At 41.4% G+C, this 16620-nt stretch overlaps 1 protein-coding gene across 2 annotated transcripts in view; it reads left to right on the top strand.

Annotated features, from left to right (window-relative positions):
* Positions 1 to 16223, top strand: part of fam20cb (FAM20C golgi associated secretory pathway kinase b) — a 53055-nt gene extending 36832 nt beyond the window's left edge. For both annotated transcript variants that reach the window (XM_054598717.1, XM_054598718.1), the window contains exons 5-12: positions 7792 to 7884; positions 11036 to 11151; positions 11833 to 12013; positions 12444 to 12553; positions 12725 to 12806; positions 13139 to 13198; positions 13378 to 13528; positions 14468 to 16223. In XM_054598717.1, coding sequence (XP_054454692.1) covers positions 7792 to 7884; positions 11036 to 11151; positions 11833 to 12013; positions 12444 to 12553; positions 12725 to 12806; positions 13139 to 13198; positions 13378 to 13528; positions 14468 to 14584 — 910 coding nt within the window. In that variant the 3' untranslated portion in view covers positions 14585 to 16223. The remainder of the gene's footprint in view (positions 1 to 7791; positions 7885 to 11035; positions 11152 to 11832; positions 12014 to 12443; positions 12554 to 12724; positions 12807 to 13138; positions 13199 to 13377; positions 13529 to 14467) is intronic.
* The last annotated feature ends 397 nt before the right edge of the window (positions 16224 to 16620 follow it).

Raw genomic sequence — 16620 nt, 5'->3', positions numbered from 1 at the left:
AGGCAGCAGCTGATAGTTGCAAATTGAAATCAGCTGGTGTCTTTTTATTTCTAATATAGAGGGTTTTCTTTCTTCCAAATTGTAGTTGTCAGTGTGGAGATGCTTTTGAATTAACCATCGTGGGTCACTGAGGCTCTGAAGCAGCAGATAATATAGATGGTTGATGATAACTATGAAAAAAGTTGTTGATATGATATGAAAGGAAACTACACCTTTTTTCTCTCCTCCATCCTCATTTTTACTTTATGTATTTCATTCCTTCTTCCGAGTGTTCAAATTACACCTTAGCTTTTTTGGGGGGGGTTCTTGGGTGGGAAGGTACTGTGCATGTGCATAAATGAATGTGCTCGCCTAGGTGCAAAAATACACCATCAATTCATACAGAGAATATTTAGCGTTGGACATCAACAAAAAACGATTCAAAATAATTCACTGATGATTTAAGGTTTTTTTTCTAAGTTCTCTACGTGGTTGCAATGCACATGTGAGACTTTATTTGGCTTCCAGGGTCGAAGTTAATTCTCTCTTTGGGGCTTATCCCATTCATTTTACTCAGCAGTGTGAACTTTACTTGGGTCTTGAGGAGCTGCAGTGTTTATTCATGGACAAACTGAAACCTACGCTTTTGATTTACTACCACCTGACAATTTGACTTGACCACATGCTCACTATGCACTGAGCCATTGCCTAAAGGAGCTACACTACTCTTATGCACTAATTGCAATTTTTTCTCTAGGCCATTTCTGATGAAGTTTGACCTGCTGATTCAGGTTATCTTCTTCAGAACTGTAATTGACAGCAAGGAAATGAGGAGAAAAACCCCCTGAATTTTACAAGATAATATTTGAACACTTGATAGAGTTATAATTTACCTTCACCCAATACAGTTATTTAATGAATAGAGCATGAACGCATCATAATGTAACTCAATGTCACCTCTGTTAACGTTAGCTGTTTAGCTCCATGCTGTAAGCAGACGAGTCAGTCACTTTGATGACTCTGAGCAACTGTATGGGAATGAATTGCAATATAATACGTGTCTGATTAAGTTCTGGACTTGCAGCTGATAGATGGGTATATCACTACTTTAACAAATGCATCATATTGTGTCAACACCCAACAAATATAGGATTAATACACCACGTTTAAACATATATACAGGAAAATATAAATGTATACAGAAAAAGACAGTGGCACCAAAAATTGCAATATTTTAGAGCTCCTGAAATTTCTCGAAAGAGTCCTCCTGGGGATTTTATATCTACTTCAAGTAGCTTTCAGGTATTTTGAACCCCTACCCTTCTTTCATCTTTCTTTTTCTTCTTCCTCATTTCCTTCTTTCTTCTCTCTGTACTTCCTTCTTCCTCCACTTCTTCCTGATATCATTTTTTCCTAACTTCTTTATTCCTTTGTCCCCTCTAAAAAAAAAAGTTCTGCTTTTGTCTTTCTCTCCTTTTTTTGCAGCCTTCCCCATCCTTCCTTATTTCTGTCTTCATCTGTCCGTCCTTTCACAGTCAAACACCAAATCTCATCTTCGTGTCGCACCTACAGATCACGTACTCATTCAAATCAACCTGTCACAGTTTTCCATTTGTGTGGAAAATCCTCTTTGCAGACGTACGATTACAGCGGAGGGTTACAGCAGTAACACCAGTAAACGGTAGCACATATCATCAGACGTAAACATGCAGGTACGCCTGTCTCATATGCTAGTGAAAGGCTTTTTTTCTCAATTTATCAAATATCATTGCTCAAAAGGTTAACCTTCACATGTGTCATGCTTGAGATGAAACAATGTACCGCCTCCTCTCATCTCCAGTCTCCCTGCCGTGGTTTTTTTCCCTTCTTTTTGTTGACCCAAAGATGGGATTCGCTATCTTACCCTCTCATGTATTAAAAGCTTACCTACCTCCTCGCAGCTCAACCACCCCCTCTTGAGGTTTAAAAAACTCTTTCAAGCCGCTTGTGTGTGTGTGTGTGTGTGTGTGTGTGTGTGTGTGTGTGTGTGTGTGTGTGTGTGTGTGTGTGTGTGTGTGTGTGCATGTACAGTACATTATGATACTATATTTGTGTATATTATAGCTGTGTGTAAGTTTTTCGTGTGTGCGAGCGTGCACTCACTTTGTCATGCCCGTGGGTTTGACGGATGATGTGTGACAAGTGTGTGGAGTCAGCCCTTTGCCGGGAACCCGCTGGGGCTGGAAGATGCCCTTGTCCTTTTATATTTTACAGCGTATCTTTATACTCCTCCACTGTGGCCTACGACCATAGCTACAGGATTAAGGTGATCGATTGGCAGTTTGACTTTGAAACCGGATAAAACTTTCTTTATGCTGTGCCCAAATGCACTGTGTCGCATGGATACTTTGGGTATTATACATCACCTTGGATAAGATGTTCACTCTTATTGTAAAGTCAAAGGAAACAACATTTGGATGTTTTGTTTAGATGAAACAGACATTCTAGAGAAAGATACTTGAGTGAACAGGCTGGACCATGAGAAAAGATGACAAGAGAAAGAAAATAGAGCCCACTGTATACTCATTTCTGTGGAAGGAATTCCCAGTGAAAGGCTTCATGCATAATGCTGAGCTGTCACAACTTTGGGATTCTACATAATGGATGATCCCACTCTGTAGCCACTGGGATGCAACACTGAAAAAAGGGAAACATGAATTTGGGATGTGAGCATCCAGAAGTGCTCAACCAAACAAGCATTTTGTACATGTTAAAAATGTTGTAAATTAAGCAGGGAGTTAAAGGAGCACTGCACCAATTTAGTACTACTTAGTAACAGAAAGCCTGCCTTACAAACAGGGACAAGATATGTGTATTAACCAGGCAGGGGACTTTCAAATATATAGGTGCATTATGGGAAATGTAGGACATGGCCTTTTTCAAAGCTTGACCTAAAAAAAATGACTAATACTAAGGGCCTCTACTGCTTCAGTTTACTTGACCAGCTTGACCAGCTTTGTGGAATAGTAATATCGAATCGTTGGAGTAACAACATTTTGATACCAAAAAAAACAGCGTATCCACTAACCGCACACAGAAAACTCATGCTACACTTATACCATCCTGGTCGATCTATGCTGGTTTTGTACCAAAGGGACAAGACATCTAGTGTTCAGCTTTTCTGTGTAGGAGTATGACTCTCGGTTACAACTCATCACTGTAGGCAGGAAAGTGACCAACACCAGAATTGTATCTGAACAGAGTAAATCTGAGTGTATTTTTTATTTACAGCTTGAGGCACAATACCGTTACCCTGATTTGATGTTAATAACAGCGTGAAAGGAAATTCCCTCTTTCTTATTTTCCCTACTACTCTCTCTCTCTATCTCCCGCTAGTGTTGCAAAGGTCAGCTATGCACTGTATACACGGGTAGATTTTCCAGATGCTGCGCTCTCATTCACCTTTATATTCTCACACTGTAGTGTAATTGCTGATAGACCTCCGCTGTCCCACTGGCTGCTGGGGCCCCTCGGAGCGGTGAGCGGAGCCAAGAAACTGTCTGGCCACCCAGTGTAAACTATGTGTTTACAGCAAGGCCAGGGTCAGACTGGGCATGCTCGGCTCAGTAAGTCTCACCTGCTGCCGATGATAAAAGATCTGATGTCAGTGTCGACATCTGGCTATAGTGGCGCCACCAAACCCCTACTTGAAAAATACACAATTTCTTCTGCCCTTACATAACAGCATTTGGCAGTTCTACTATGCCTTTCTGAGGAGGAAAAATATGTACGCTTTTTCTTGCAGCCTGGTGCAAGATATCTACTTATCATTCAGCATAACTCCGATGTGGTTGTGTAAATATTTCAAAGGTTAAGCTCAGCCAGCCAGTCCAAAGTGAATAGGACGAGTAGCTCTTGAGTAACCAACATCTCTGCCCGCTTCAATGTTTTCTCTGAGCTTAGTGCATACTGTGTATTCAAACATTTATAGACTTTATAATGTGGTCATGCATTTATGTATGTTTCCCCTGCCTTACGTTGGCAGCACAGCTTCCTTGAACCAACATCCCCCTAATGGTTTGCTTGATCAGAACACGCTCAGATTTGGGTGAACACAGGTGCTGCTGTTAGAGGATTCAGACATAATGTTACATAACAGCTGCATATTTGTTAGTTCAAAGAACACTAAGAGACATCTTTTGTAGTTTTTTCTCTTCCCTGTCCCTTGTTATCCTCCCTATTTAACTCCAGTTCCTTTGTCAGACTTTATCTCTTCTCTACTTCTTCCTGGTCAGTGGGGGGCATCATGCCATGCTCTAAATAACTTTATCGACATTTGAATTGGATGTAGATCACGATAATTACCCAGCCTTCCTGCTTCCTGGCTGGCATTCAGTGAGAGGAGAGCATCGGTGCAGCCGGGCCACAGGCAGAGAAAATTGTCTCAAATGCAAACACATGCTTGTATTCACATGGTCTTCACTCATACAGGCGCTCACCGACTCATAGAAAAGCAGTAACACATAACATGTACGCCTCATCGAGTTGTGTTTTGGTGCGTGTTGCAAGCTTAATGGTAGAAGCCTGAATAAAGCAGCTTATTGTGGTGTCCTCCCCTATAGAGACAGCAATGTACTGGGACTATGTGAAGTATGTTTGTGGATTTCTTTAAGGCTGAATGACCATGAATCATTGCACTAGAATGTTTGCTCATGCTTATCCCCCAAGAAATCTCCATGACAACGCTCCTGTATGGTCAGCTTGGTCATGAAATACTGGCAAGTAAGGGCTCCACTATTAGATATTTTGGTAATCTTAAGAAACTAGCAAGAGTTCGCTGCTAAAAAATTATCCAACTGAAAAACCCAGCCCAGTGTTGCCAAGTCTCTTCCAATGAAAGTAGCTAGCACCATGAGCTCCAAAAGCCGCTAAATCTAACAAGAAAGTCTGTCTCTTCAGGCCTCCGCGCAAAGCCTCTCCATCCAAATTATCGATTTGATCGTAAACATATAATCATAAATGTAAACAATGAACATGGCTATTGTTAGTGCTCACATTCGGGCCAAATGAAACAATTAAACAGGCTTATTATAGTCATTGGATAGCCATTCAGAGCATTTAATTCATTGATTGCTGTCAGGATGAAATAAAAATGTCAATAAAAATATCAAAACATTTTTTGAAGAAAATTACCTTGAAGCCCTTAAATATAACTGCACTTTTTCCCAAGATGAATAGATTATCTATGTTTTATCATTCACGATCATGTGCTGGAAATCCACTTTCTTGCTTAAATGCCAAAGAACATACAAATGTACTTCCCTTACTTATTTCTGATACAATGTTATAATATGACATACCCGTCATATCATACTGTGAGTAAGCATTATGTGTTCATAAAGCATTCATATCCTATTTTAAAGAACATTTTATTCCTAAAAACATGGCAAAATTAGTGTTAATGTTAGTAATAAACTGGAGAAGCTTCATGGAGATTGTTATTAATTTCTTTACCCTTTTCATATGGGGTGTATCCCCTTAACGTACAGACATGGTAGTGGTATTGATCTTCTCCTCTTACTCTTGGGCTGGAAAGCTAATAAATATATTTTCCTAAAATGTTTTATAATTCCTATAGTTGCCATCAACCAGCCAAAACCAGCATAACAAAAAAAAAGAACAGATGAAAGCAAAGAGCTTCTTACACATGGCGTGTTTAGCCTTTCAATGATTTCATTGGATATCAGTTTTAATCTGTCCACCTCACATCACTTCACTTTATATAAACATAACATATTATATAGTCTCCAAAAAGCATCATTGCTTTGTTGTTCCTAAACTAATTACCTCATATCTGTTGGGAAATAACTTCAGGACCTGACTAAGCACAGCTGTCCCAGTCGATGACACAGTTATAGTCACGTCGTATGCTGGACTGAATGATGCTGTCCTGTTGCAGGAGCTGAGCTGCGCTGGTGTAAATAGACACTTCTCTCAGCTTTCAAAGTCAGTATCATTTTTCCTTGATGTGGAGCGAGAGCTGTGTCCCTGAAGCAAGGCTATCCAGGAAAAAGAGAGTGATACAATCAGCAGACGGTGCTCGGCCTTTACTGGAAATTGCCGTGTGGAAGTGAGGGATGAGCAGGAGAGAGGAGTGAGGAGACTGAGCTGGAGGAATATAGATAGGAGAAATGGGTTTAATTGTGATGCTGATCATAGCAGTGTACGGTACCACAGTATGATTTTCGGTTTTAACTTTGGATGTGGCTGTCTGTCAAATGCTTGCAGGGTGATCGAGGATGGAGAACGATGAGAGAAAGACAGATAAAGAGAGGAGGAAATTGGGTATTTTTTTAGTGGATGAGTGTGTTTCTGGGCTCTATGTTGGGTTAGTTAATGACTGGTGCATATGTCAGCCACGCAGCTGTGGAGTTACAATCAGCCAGCCAGCTGAGGAAGGGGGCGAGGAAGGGAGCGAGGGATGGAACGGAGAGAGAGAGAGAGAGAAAAGGAGAGGCGCACAGATATAAAGTATTAAGGAGAAAGCAGAGAAAACAATTCTGCGTGAAGGAGAGCGGAGAGGCAGAGGAGATGAGATAGAGGATTTTGAGCAAAATAAACAGAGAGAGGCATCCGGAGGGAATAGAGAGAGAAGAAGGAGAGAAAGGGAAGTTGCCAAGATAGTTTCCATTCTTCTCATCCTCCCTCTACTAGCTGAAGCAGAGGCTGCAGTCCAAATCATTACACTCAGCTGCCTTCCTGGAAAGTATTTACTGTTGTCAATAAGAAAAAAAAGGCACTGTGTATAAAAAGGAAAAAAATAACCCAAATACGCCGCTCCTCTGAAGAAAGATAGAAATTTGATGATGGACTGCACTGCTGTCCTTGTATTTTTCAAATTCATTAACATATATTCTATACTCCACATCTTCTCTGGAACTCTTTTCACCTCCATTTCCTTTGACTTTGCCTTTTCAACCCCAGCCGTCCTGTCTGTCCTGCCCCATCCTGGCCATCCTCCATCAGCTCTGGGATTTAAGCCTTTAAGAGCCTCTTTTCCCTCCAGTAAGAGCTTTAAGGCAGAATGTGTGTAGAAGGCAGTTTTGGGGGGGGAAAGGATCAGAGCTGGGCAGAAATAGATCCAGATCCAGAACAGGGTGGGCGCTTCAGGAGGAAGTCTCTCACCTTCGATTGTCCCCTCTTGTAGTTGCCCCACAAAACACCCGACGTTACTGCGACGAGGGCTTTTTTTTGTGAGGCAAGGACACGTATTTATTGTGTCTTGGTTATTGCTCACAAACACTGTTTGCAGTATTAGGTACACAGGTGTAAAGCCAAGGTGTTGTATCACTGGCTGGGCTCCTCTGCAGTGTGACATGAAGATGTGTTGGACTGATTTGTAACCGATTCACCAATATCAGTGTGCAGTATACACAGCAAATACTGTAATATGGAATTCCTGTTAATGTCGTCTGGCTGCTGCATTGTTCTGTGAAATCCAGACACGCATATATTATGTTAGACCAGGTAACAATGAAACGATTTGTGTTAATTGATTCATCATTTAAGTAATTTGTCAAGCAAAAATAACAACCAGCTTCTCAAATATGAACATTTTCAGTTTTTTTTTTTACTTTTATCAAAGTAAATTTAACTGTGATCTTGTGATGGGCATCACTGACGTTCTATAGGCGTGATTTGCAGCTCCAGTTTAATATGTTGCATTGTCAGGTTAACACAGAGCCTTTCGCATATTGCTGACTGACCAATCCTCGCCTTTGCATTACAGTTATATCTGACCCGTATGCTTTTTTCCCCATTGTGCCTCTGCAGGCAAACCCGGGAGCAGGAGACCCCACCAGACTTCTTCTATTTCTCTGACTTTGAAAGACACAACGCCGAGATCGCCGCCTTTCATCTGGACAAGTAAGTCAACATTATGTCTCAAAGGTGTGTGGTACATGTTACCTGGGACGTCACGTTGTCATGACGTAGGTCTCTGCTGGACTCCAGTGGGCTGTTTTTTTAGATAAGGATAAAATCCATGCAGTAGACGCAGATATATCTATCCTATTTTTTTAATTCCATGCATCCTTCTTTCTTCCGGGTAGTTACATTACCTTCAGATTCAGCAGTGGCTGTACGGTCCGGAAACGGTCCCGATGCTACAAACATTTTCAGCTAAATAAGGAAAAAATCCAATGTTCTTGAACCTGCTCTAACACCTTCAAGCCCAAGTGCTTCTTTCCATCCTCAAGGGCCAACGTCCTGCAGGTTTGTGTCCCACCCTGATTGCTAATTTGATTCTCCTCGTGTCAGCTCATTAACCACCCGGGAGGGACAAAAACCTGCAGAACGCCAAGCCAGAACTGGGTACCTTTTGTTCTACAGTGAAGCTTTAAGATAAGTGTTTGCAAGGTGCTCCCCAAGTATGGTGATACAGATCCATGTATGTGAATGCAGCCAGCACCGCAGGCATTTCTCTTCTGTGCATGAACACCCTACAAGTACTCCACATTTCCTCTGCGCTTATTTGTAATTTTTTTTCCTTTTCACCGTTTTGATCTCCCAGAAACCCCTTCTTTTTCAATCACAGCGAGCGGTGTGAGCCGGGGCCCGCACAGTGGAGGCTGCAAGCTCCGAGAGGCCATGAGTCATAGCGAATGAATGCCGCCCTCCCACAGCTAGCATCTGACTGAACAATGACTGCAGCCTCCTTGCCTAGCAAACCACCATGCTCCCTGACTTCACTGCCTTTTACAAGGCTAACACTTTATGGCCTGCCCGTCTGCCTGCCCCAGAGACTTTAATGAAAAGAGAAAACCTCACGAGGCTCTCTGATCAGCGAGAGAGAGCGGCAAGTTGTAGCGTCGCTATTAAAGTCAAACTGACGTCACTGTGGCTGTATGTTATTACAAGCAGAGGGCTTGTGTTGTGTTGCGAATGCTGGTGATACGAGATGATTCTGAGGTCACACTCATGCATGTCCATTTTCACACACACACACACACACACACACACACACACACACACACACACACACACACACACACACACACACACACACACACACACACATACACATACTAGGGCCACAGCGGGTAGTGATGTTGAATCTGCTTTTCCTTTGGGCACAATGATACAGTTCAGCAGCAATTGCATTAGCAGCAGCTTTCTTCACCAGTCTTCTACACATCTGGTCCTCCTCTACACACACACTTGCACAAAAATACGCTCACACACTCCCGGCATATGTGTGGGTTAAGGGGAAGAGGAGGAAACCAAAGGCATGAAAGGCCCTGTGCCCATTCTAAATATAAGCCAGGGAGGGTTTGCCAAAAGCAGCGCTTTATTTTTTTCCTTATTTTGTCTGTTCTAAATTAGAGCCTGGCTACAGAACTGCTGCCGCTGCTGCTGCTGCTGGTGGTGGTGGTGCAGAGGCTTAGGCTACACTGCCTCCCAGGGGGCCCGCAGACACACACAGGCTCTTTAAAAAGCAGCATGTGCACAAATACACACACATAAACCAACTGCCTTTTCTTATATAGGCTACACTGCTGTAAGCATCATTAATTATGTGATTGGATTTAAATGGGAAGTGCACTTGGTGTTGCTGCATTAGGTGGGGAAAAAAGAGAGCGAGCAGATATAAAGACATTCAAGGACCAATATGACCTTAAAATATTAAACCGTATAGCTCCAAATTCCCTCTGGCGTCTCGTACATTTTTTAGCTCAATGATGATTGACACTGTTCATGCACAGCCCTTAGCGGGCCTCTCTGTCCCACCATGAATATAACACAAGTTAAAAATGGCAACCGTGGGAATAAGGTTTATCAAAGGGACAAGGATGGAAGAAAAAGAGTGATGAGCTGCATCGAAGCCAGCCCTAGCTGTTCCCTTCAGCATGGCAGCAGGCCCGGGCCCAGCAGGCCAGACTGTGCTTTGCGGCGCCTCATCCTGTGTCAGAGGAAAGAGACATGACTGCGTGCGTCTGTCTCACTCAACCCGCCACCACTCTACCTGATGGCATCATTTATATGACGAGCCTCTCGGTTAACAGCTCTCTTTTTCCGGCAGCTTCTCCCATGTCTCCTTCTTTCTCTCGCCTCTTATTCCCCTGGCCCCATCTTTAATCTTAGTCTCTGTGTCTCTTTGCCCTCAGGCTTTGGCCATTAGGTGTTGTCAGGGTTATCAATTTTTAAAGAGCCCGTGCTGATGCTCTAGCCGGGTGGTATTGACGACAGGGGCCGCACATGCATAAAATAGGCATGTGGCACACACAAGTGAGGACGGTCACGCAATCTTTCAGTATCTGAAAATATATTAGACCGGAAGGCCGTTTGGAAGTTGAAAATGGGTTTGATGTTGAATGATATCCACATAAACAATACAAACGTTTTCCACCATGTGGCGTAAATGTCAGGTCAGGACTTGTGTCACAGTGCCCCCTGCTGGCAGTGGCAGTGAATTACATATATATAATTTGGGCCACATTACCATGTTTGCCTGCCACAGCGACTTAATGGATTAGGCGCTGGCCTTCTAAACCAGGGATTGTGAAGTCCTATCTGAAGTGATGTGTGTCTTTTCTGCCTATATTTACAAAGAGCTTGTCCTTGTTTCTACACTCTACAGCTGTTTGGTACTCAAATAAAACTCTTGAACATTCTCCAAATATGTAAAATAAACGTTTTCAGTGTAATTGCCAAACAAGTGTGCAGTATTAACTGTTCCTGTTTGCAATGTTACCATGGATGTGCGGACAACTATCATTTGATACATTTGATTTATCAAATGATAAGTTCTGGAGTTATAAGGAGCGTCTTTTTATCGATTAATTTCTAAGCAAATATATGGACATTTATTATCAAATGGACACCTGAGATATAGATATCAGTGTGAGAGAGTTAAGGCTCAGAGAGCAGGGAGATTTTTTTTGTTGCAAATTAATGTTGCAATGAAGTTAAAGTGTTAAATGCCTCCGTGAGCTGTGTGTGTCACTGCCCCTGTTTGAAAACTCCTGCTATTCTGAATACAGAATGTAACCCCTCTTTATGTGTCTCTGTCCTGTAGGATCCTGGACTTTCGGCGTGTCCCTCCTGTGGCCGGCAGGCTTGTCAACATGACGAAGGAGATCCGAGATGTCACACAAGACAAAAAGCTCTGGAGGACCTTCTTTATTTCACCAGGTGAAAACTGAAACATTTTTCAGAGTTATTGGTTTTCATAGACACATCTAGAAAGGAAAAACTTTCACACAGACACGCGAGATCATAATTAAAATGCGGCACACATTTCAGTTCAGTTGTACTTCTGTTATGTGTACCCCAAAACAATCAATAAGGATTACATGCTGATCCCAGAAGAAGAGAAAAAAATGCCATCTGTGTCGTTTTCAACCATATTTATTCATCATGCAAAAGTTAAAACCAAGCGAAAATGAACAGTTTCCTTCTTCATAATGCAGTGCAAACCTAGTTCTGTGCCCTGAATTAACGTGATATTAATTTGCATGGGATTAGTATTATCAGGGGACTCTAGCTTGTGCCCAACCACGACAGTTAATTAGCGATGCAACTTTTACATTACATATTATACACATGGAAAACTTTCACAGGATTAAAATTACTGACAATCTCAGCAATTAATACAAGTCGCTGAATGTTTCCAGGTAATTTTAATCTTGGGAAAAGTGGCCTTTAAATTATGTGGTGTGCATTTCAAAAGGGTTAAAAGTGGGTGTAGTCACATTTTAAGTATTTAACACTGAGTAGCATAATAGAGGATACCAAACGGTAAATTATTCATCTTTATAAACAATGGTTCGACAAAGCAGCCACAACAATGTGTGTTCTTTTTCCAAATCTCAGCCAACAACGTGTGTTTCTACGGAGAGTGTTCGTACTACTGCTCCACTGAGCATGCTCTGTGCGGTAAACCAGACCAGTTAGAAGGATCCCTGGCTGCCTTCCTCCCGGACCTGGCCCTCGCCAAACGCAAGACCTGGAGGAACCCATGGAGACGCTCCTATCACAAACGCAAGAAGGCAGAGTAAGAGATCGATCTTGCACTTGACAGTACTGCGTTAACTGAATGAAGCAGACGCTGAGGGATTCACTGTAGGTCCAGCTATCAGAGGATAGTCATTACAGCCGCTGTCAGATACCAGGAACAGTAACTCATGAGGGCTGAGCAAGAGACCTGTGGTGTGTAAGATATAATGTAAATAAAGTTAGAGCTGACTGACATATTAATAGAATAAAACAAACTGTACAGATCCTGCCACAGAAGAAAACACTTAATTGCAATCTTGTTATGATTGGGGGAAAAACTTAGTTTCAAAAAATAATTTAAAAAAGAAATTGGAACAAACATGTTAAAAGGCGAAACAAATTGGATTTTGGTGGTTTGTTTGCAAAGCAGATGAATAAATTCTTATTAATTACAAAGAGATGTTAATGTGATATTTTAAATTCTTCAGATGGGAGGTGGACCCGGACTACTGCGAGGAAGTCAAACAGACTCCACCGTATGACAGTGGGACACGACTGCTGGACATCATGGACATGACCGTCTTTGACTTCCTCATGGGTACGTTTCACTCTCCTTTGCTGGTCTAAGCACCATTTCAGAGGTCAATAATAGGAAAAACATTTTTGTATGCAAACACACATGTAGAGTTAACAATATATAACACACGGTATGTGTACACACATATGTGCTCTCTCCGTCTCACCGTTGGCTGCTTGTATTCCAACACAGGAAACATGGATCGCCACCATTATGAAACATTCGAAAAGTTTGGAAATGAGACCGTCATCATCCACCTGGACAACGGCAGAGGGTAAGCCACTGCATTGAAACTCCACAGGTTGAAATGCAGGGATTGTCAAACTGATTTTCATTGCTGCATTCATTATTCCATCCCTGCATTTTTATGAAACATGCAAGAAACTGCTCAAAATTTAACACATATAAATAAATGAATAATATATGTAGCATAATATGAGCAAAATAAGAAGAAGTGATCAGGACAACAGAAGTGTATAAGCAGCTGCACAGCAATCAAACTATTCAAAAACTCAACAGAATAAAAGATTCAGACAAACAGCAAATTGCACAACAGCACAGGAAACATATTTCAAAATCATTCATGCTGCTATCCTTTCACCCTAGCTTTGGAAAGCACTCCCATGATGAGATATCCATTCTGGTGCCGTTGACCCAGTGCTGCAGGTAAGGTCTTCTTTGCTGGTATTTTTATGTAGCTTGATGAGAAGGGCTTTATGGCTTCATTGATCCCCGTGCAAAGTTTAAGCATGATTTTCACATATGATTAGTCGGCTATATAGGTATGACTCTGCATAATGTCACACCAACTCTCCTCCCCCCTCCCGGCTGCTCTCTTACTGCAGGGTAAGGAAGTCGACCCATTTGCGTCTGCAGCTGCTGGCTAAGGAAGAATACAAGCTGTCCATGCTCATGGCAGAATCCCTGGTGAGGGACCGCCTTAGTCCCATCCTCATCCAGCCACACCTGGATGCCATGGACCGACGACTACGCCTGGTCAGTGCTACACACACATTTTTCACAGGGTGCCCTTTCATTTGAACCGCTAAACAAATTGTTCAACATTTTGGAATTTTGTGTATTTTGTGGTTGGAGGTTAGGCAGGCACAGATTCCTTCCATGTGGACTTTTGCATGTTCTCCTCGTGTCAGCGTGGGTTTTCCTGCTTCCTCCCACAGTCCAAAGACACCTAGCTTAGGTTAATTGGGGACTCTAAATTGCCTGTAGGTGTGAAAGTAAGCGTGATGGTTGTCTATCTCTATGTGTTCCTAGTGTAGAGTTTTTCATAGTGCTTGGACATCTGCTTTCTCCTTGCTGGGTGTTGCAAGCTGTTTGGGCTGATACCTGTTTATGACCATCAGCTTCCATTAAATACTTAACCTTTAATTGAGCGTACCTCATGTCCTCTGTCTGTGTCTCCTACTGAGTCTCTGTTCCTACCGGTATCATTCTATCACTCCCAAACATGCTATTGATCTTCTTACCAAATTCTAGACAAGAAAGTGAATTACCCAAAATGTTGAAATATTCCTTTAAAGCAACAGTGTGTAGCTTTTAGAGGTATCTACTGGCATAAATGCAAGTCTGATTTATTTAGTTTATGATCACCTCAAAACATTAATATTTGTGATTATGTTACCTTATAATGAGCCGTTTCTATCTACATATATTGTGGCTTCTCTTCACAGAGCAGGTCGCCATGTTTCTATAGTGACCAAGAACGGACACACCAAACACTGGCTATATATATATATATATATATATATACTACACACTAGAATTTTAAACATCCAGGAAAAACTGTCATTTGTGCCTTTTTAAAGGCAATTAAATACTTTAATCTTATTTGACCACTAATAGTGCGTACAATCAGCTTTTTCCTCTATTCAACATTTATACCTTTTCTCTTGTCTTGTGGTATTTTATTGTCACTAGGTGCTCAATGTGCTGTCAGAATGCATTGAAAAGGAGGGCTACAGTTACGTTGTAGAGGACGACCTCGATGGGTACCAAGGGACAGACCACGGCCACAACGGCCCACGTCGGAGGTAGCTGTCCCGGGGCGCTGGCAGCTAGGTAGGACTGACTCTCTGGAGATAGGAGATTGAGTCTTTCTCTTAAAACTGAACTGGCACCTTGTAACACAGGTGAGCTCCATCTGTACCGAATTCCTCAGAGGGCTCGATTTTTTTTTTTGTTAGCTGAACTTTCAGGGAAGCCTGTTTGCCTGAGGTTAATATAAGCTGTCTGGAAGTGGAAGCCTGCTGGATAGGACTGGACCTTGACAAACAAGTGCAATGACTTTAACTGCACAGATGCTCGCAGGTGTTGTCGAAGAGTTCTGGATGGATCTGGGGCCGGGTCACAAACTAAACTGAACCAACCCCCACATCACCTAGAATCCTTAAATTATCAACCCCTGACTCTAGTGTAGGATGATGGTGACAGCGCACCAACCCACCGCAGCACTACCAAACCATGAAAGTTTTGCAAGAGACACTTTCTCTCTGTCTTGTTCAGGACCCTTTTTTGAATTCAGTGAATTCTGAGAGACTTGTAAAGAACCCCCCCCCCCCTCTCTTCACAAGCTGAATTATATGTTTATACGTATTGTTGGTATTGCAAGTGTTTGGGTTGAACATTCACGGTGGAGGAGGATGTAGAGATTGACTTCCTGTTGTCTTAATTATCAAAATGATGTTTTATTACATAGTATTATTATTTTTTTTGATTACTGCGTAGTTGATTCAGCTTTTTCAAGATGGAAATATTTGATTGGAGTGCAGGCTTACTCCGCGATTTGTCTTTTAATTTTGCCCATAAATGTTACTTGTACTTGAGAGAGTATTTATTAAAATTCATATTTATTATTTTAAATGAACACAAATCGGTTTCTGTTAAGAATGAACTGTAGAATTTTCATCACAGTGGTGCACTTCCTAATTTGTCCACAAGGGGGCAAACTGAGCATGTGCAAAAGTAGCTGCCAGGTCCGTGCCTCTCAGTGAAGTTAACCCTCCACATTTCACCCCATTCCAAGTATCAAGTTCGCTTTAAAATAAGTATTGTTCGACAACATTTAATCCAGCAACTGTTTCTGTTTTATTCTTTCAGTGCAACAGATATGAGGTTAGATTTATGGTACCAAAAGCCAAATGTGACACCAATAGTTTTTAAATTATTGTTTCTTTGTAATATATTTGATGTCCAGATGTTGCTGTTGTGGAGAGATTATTTTTCAAGATGTATATTTCATTCTTTACCAACAGCTGATAGCTTTTAACTGTTGGTGTCAACGATTCAGTCGCTGGCTGAAAGTTAATATATACAGTAGGAAAATCTAGTGCCTGTGCAATGATAGAAATACTTGAATGTCTGGTTTCATAGCAGAAAGGCTGGAACTCCTCCTGGGTACGAGCTATAGGTAAGATTCAGAGGTCTACATATATGTGTGTGCTGACTCCATCTGTTCCATAAGGGGTTTATTATACAGTCTAAGTTTCCATAGTCCTGTGTCAGGTCAGTTCAGTGTGTATGGACATATGGGTGGATCCATAGTGAACCTTAAGATGATGTATTCTTAAAGTGAAAATGATTCTTTTTTCTTTTCTCTTTTTTTTTATTCAACTCATGGTTTCTGTGGATTTTTACCATTCCTTTGCATCATGGTAAAAGTGCAATAAAACAAAATAAGCAGAATATTATAGTGCTTTGTTTTTTTTTTATCAAGGATATGGGTTTTATATTTGTTTTAATATACATCTTTAATGTTTTATCATCATGGAAGATCATTATACATATAGTTTAACAGCAGAGTCTGTTTTTCAACCTGAAAAGCATACGTGATAATAATGGTTAGTGTTTTAGAAAAATCTTGATATGGTGCTGCTTAAGGTGGAACCGGCACATAGACATCCTTTAAGAAATTCTGTAAATATAAAGAATTATCTTCACTGTATTCACAGGCTGCATAGTAGTTCATATGCTAAGTGAAATAACTTTGACTTCTTAAATGAGATCTTTTATACATTAAAGAAGAACAGTAAGTGCTTTCACCTTTGACCTTAACTGCTTATCATCTCCATTCT

This window comes from Anoplopoma fimbria, chromosome 5, assembly GCF_027596085.1.
Source record: "Anoplopoma fimbria isolate UVic2021 breed Golden Eagle Sablefish chromosome 5, Afim_UVic_2022, whole genome shotgun sequence".
Taxonomy (NCBI): domain Eukaryota; kingdom Metazoa; phylum Chordata; class Actinopteri; order Perciformes; family Anoplopomatidae; genus Anoplopoma; species Anoplopoma fimbria.
Note: the sequence above shows the minus strand (reverse complement) of the source record. Positions and strands in the feature narration are given on the sequence as shown.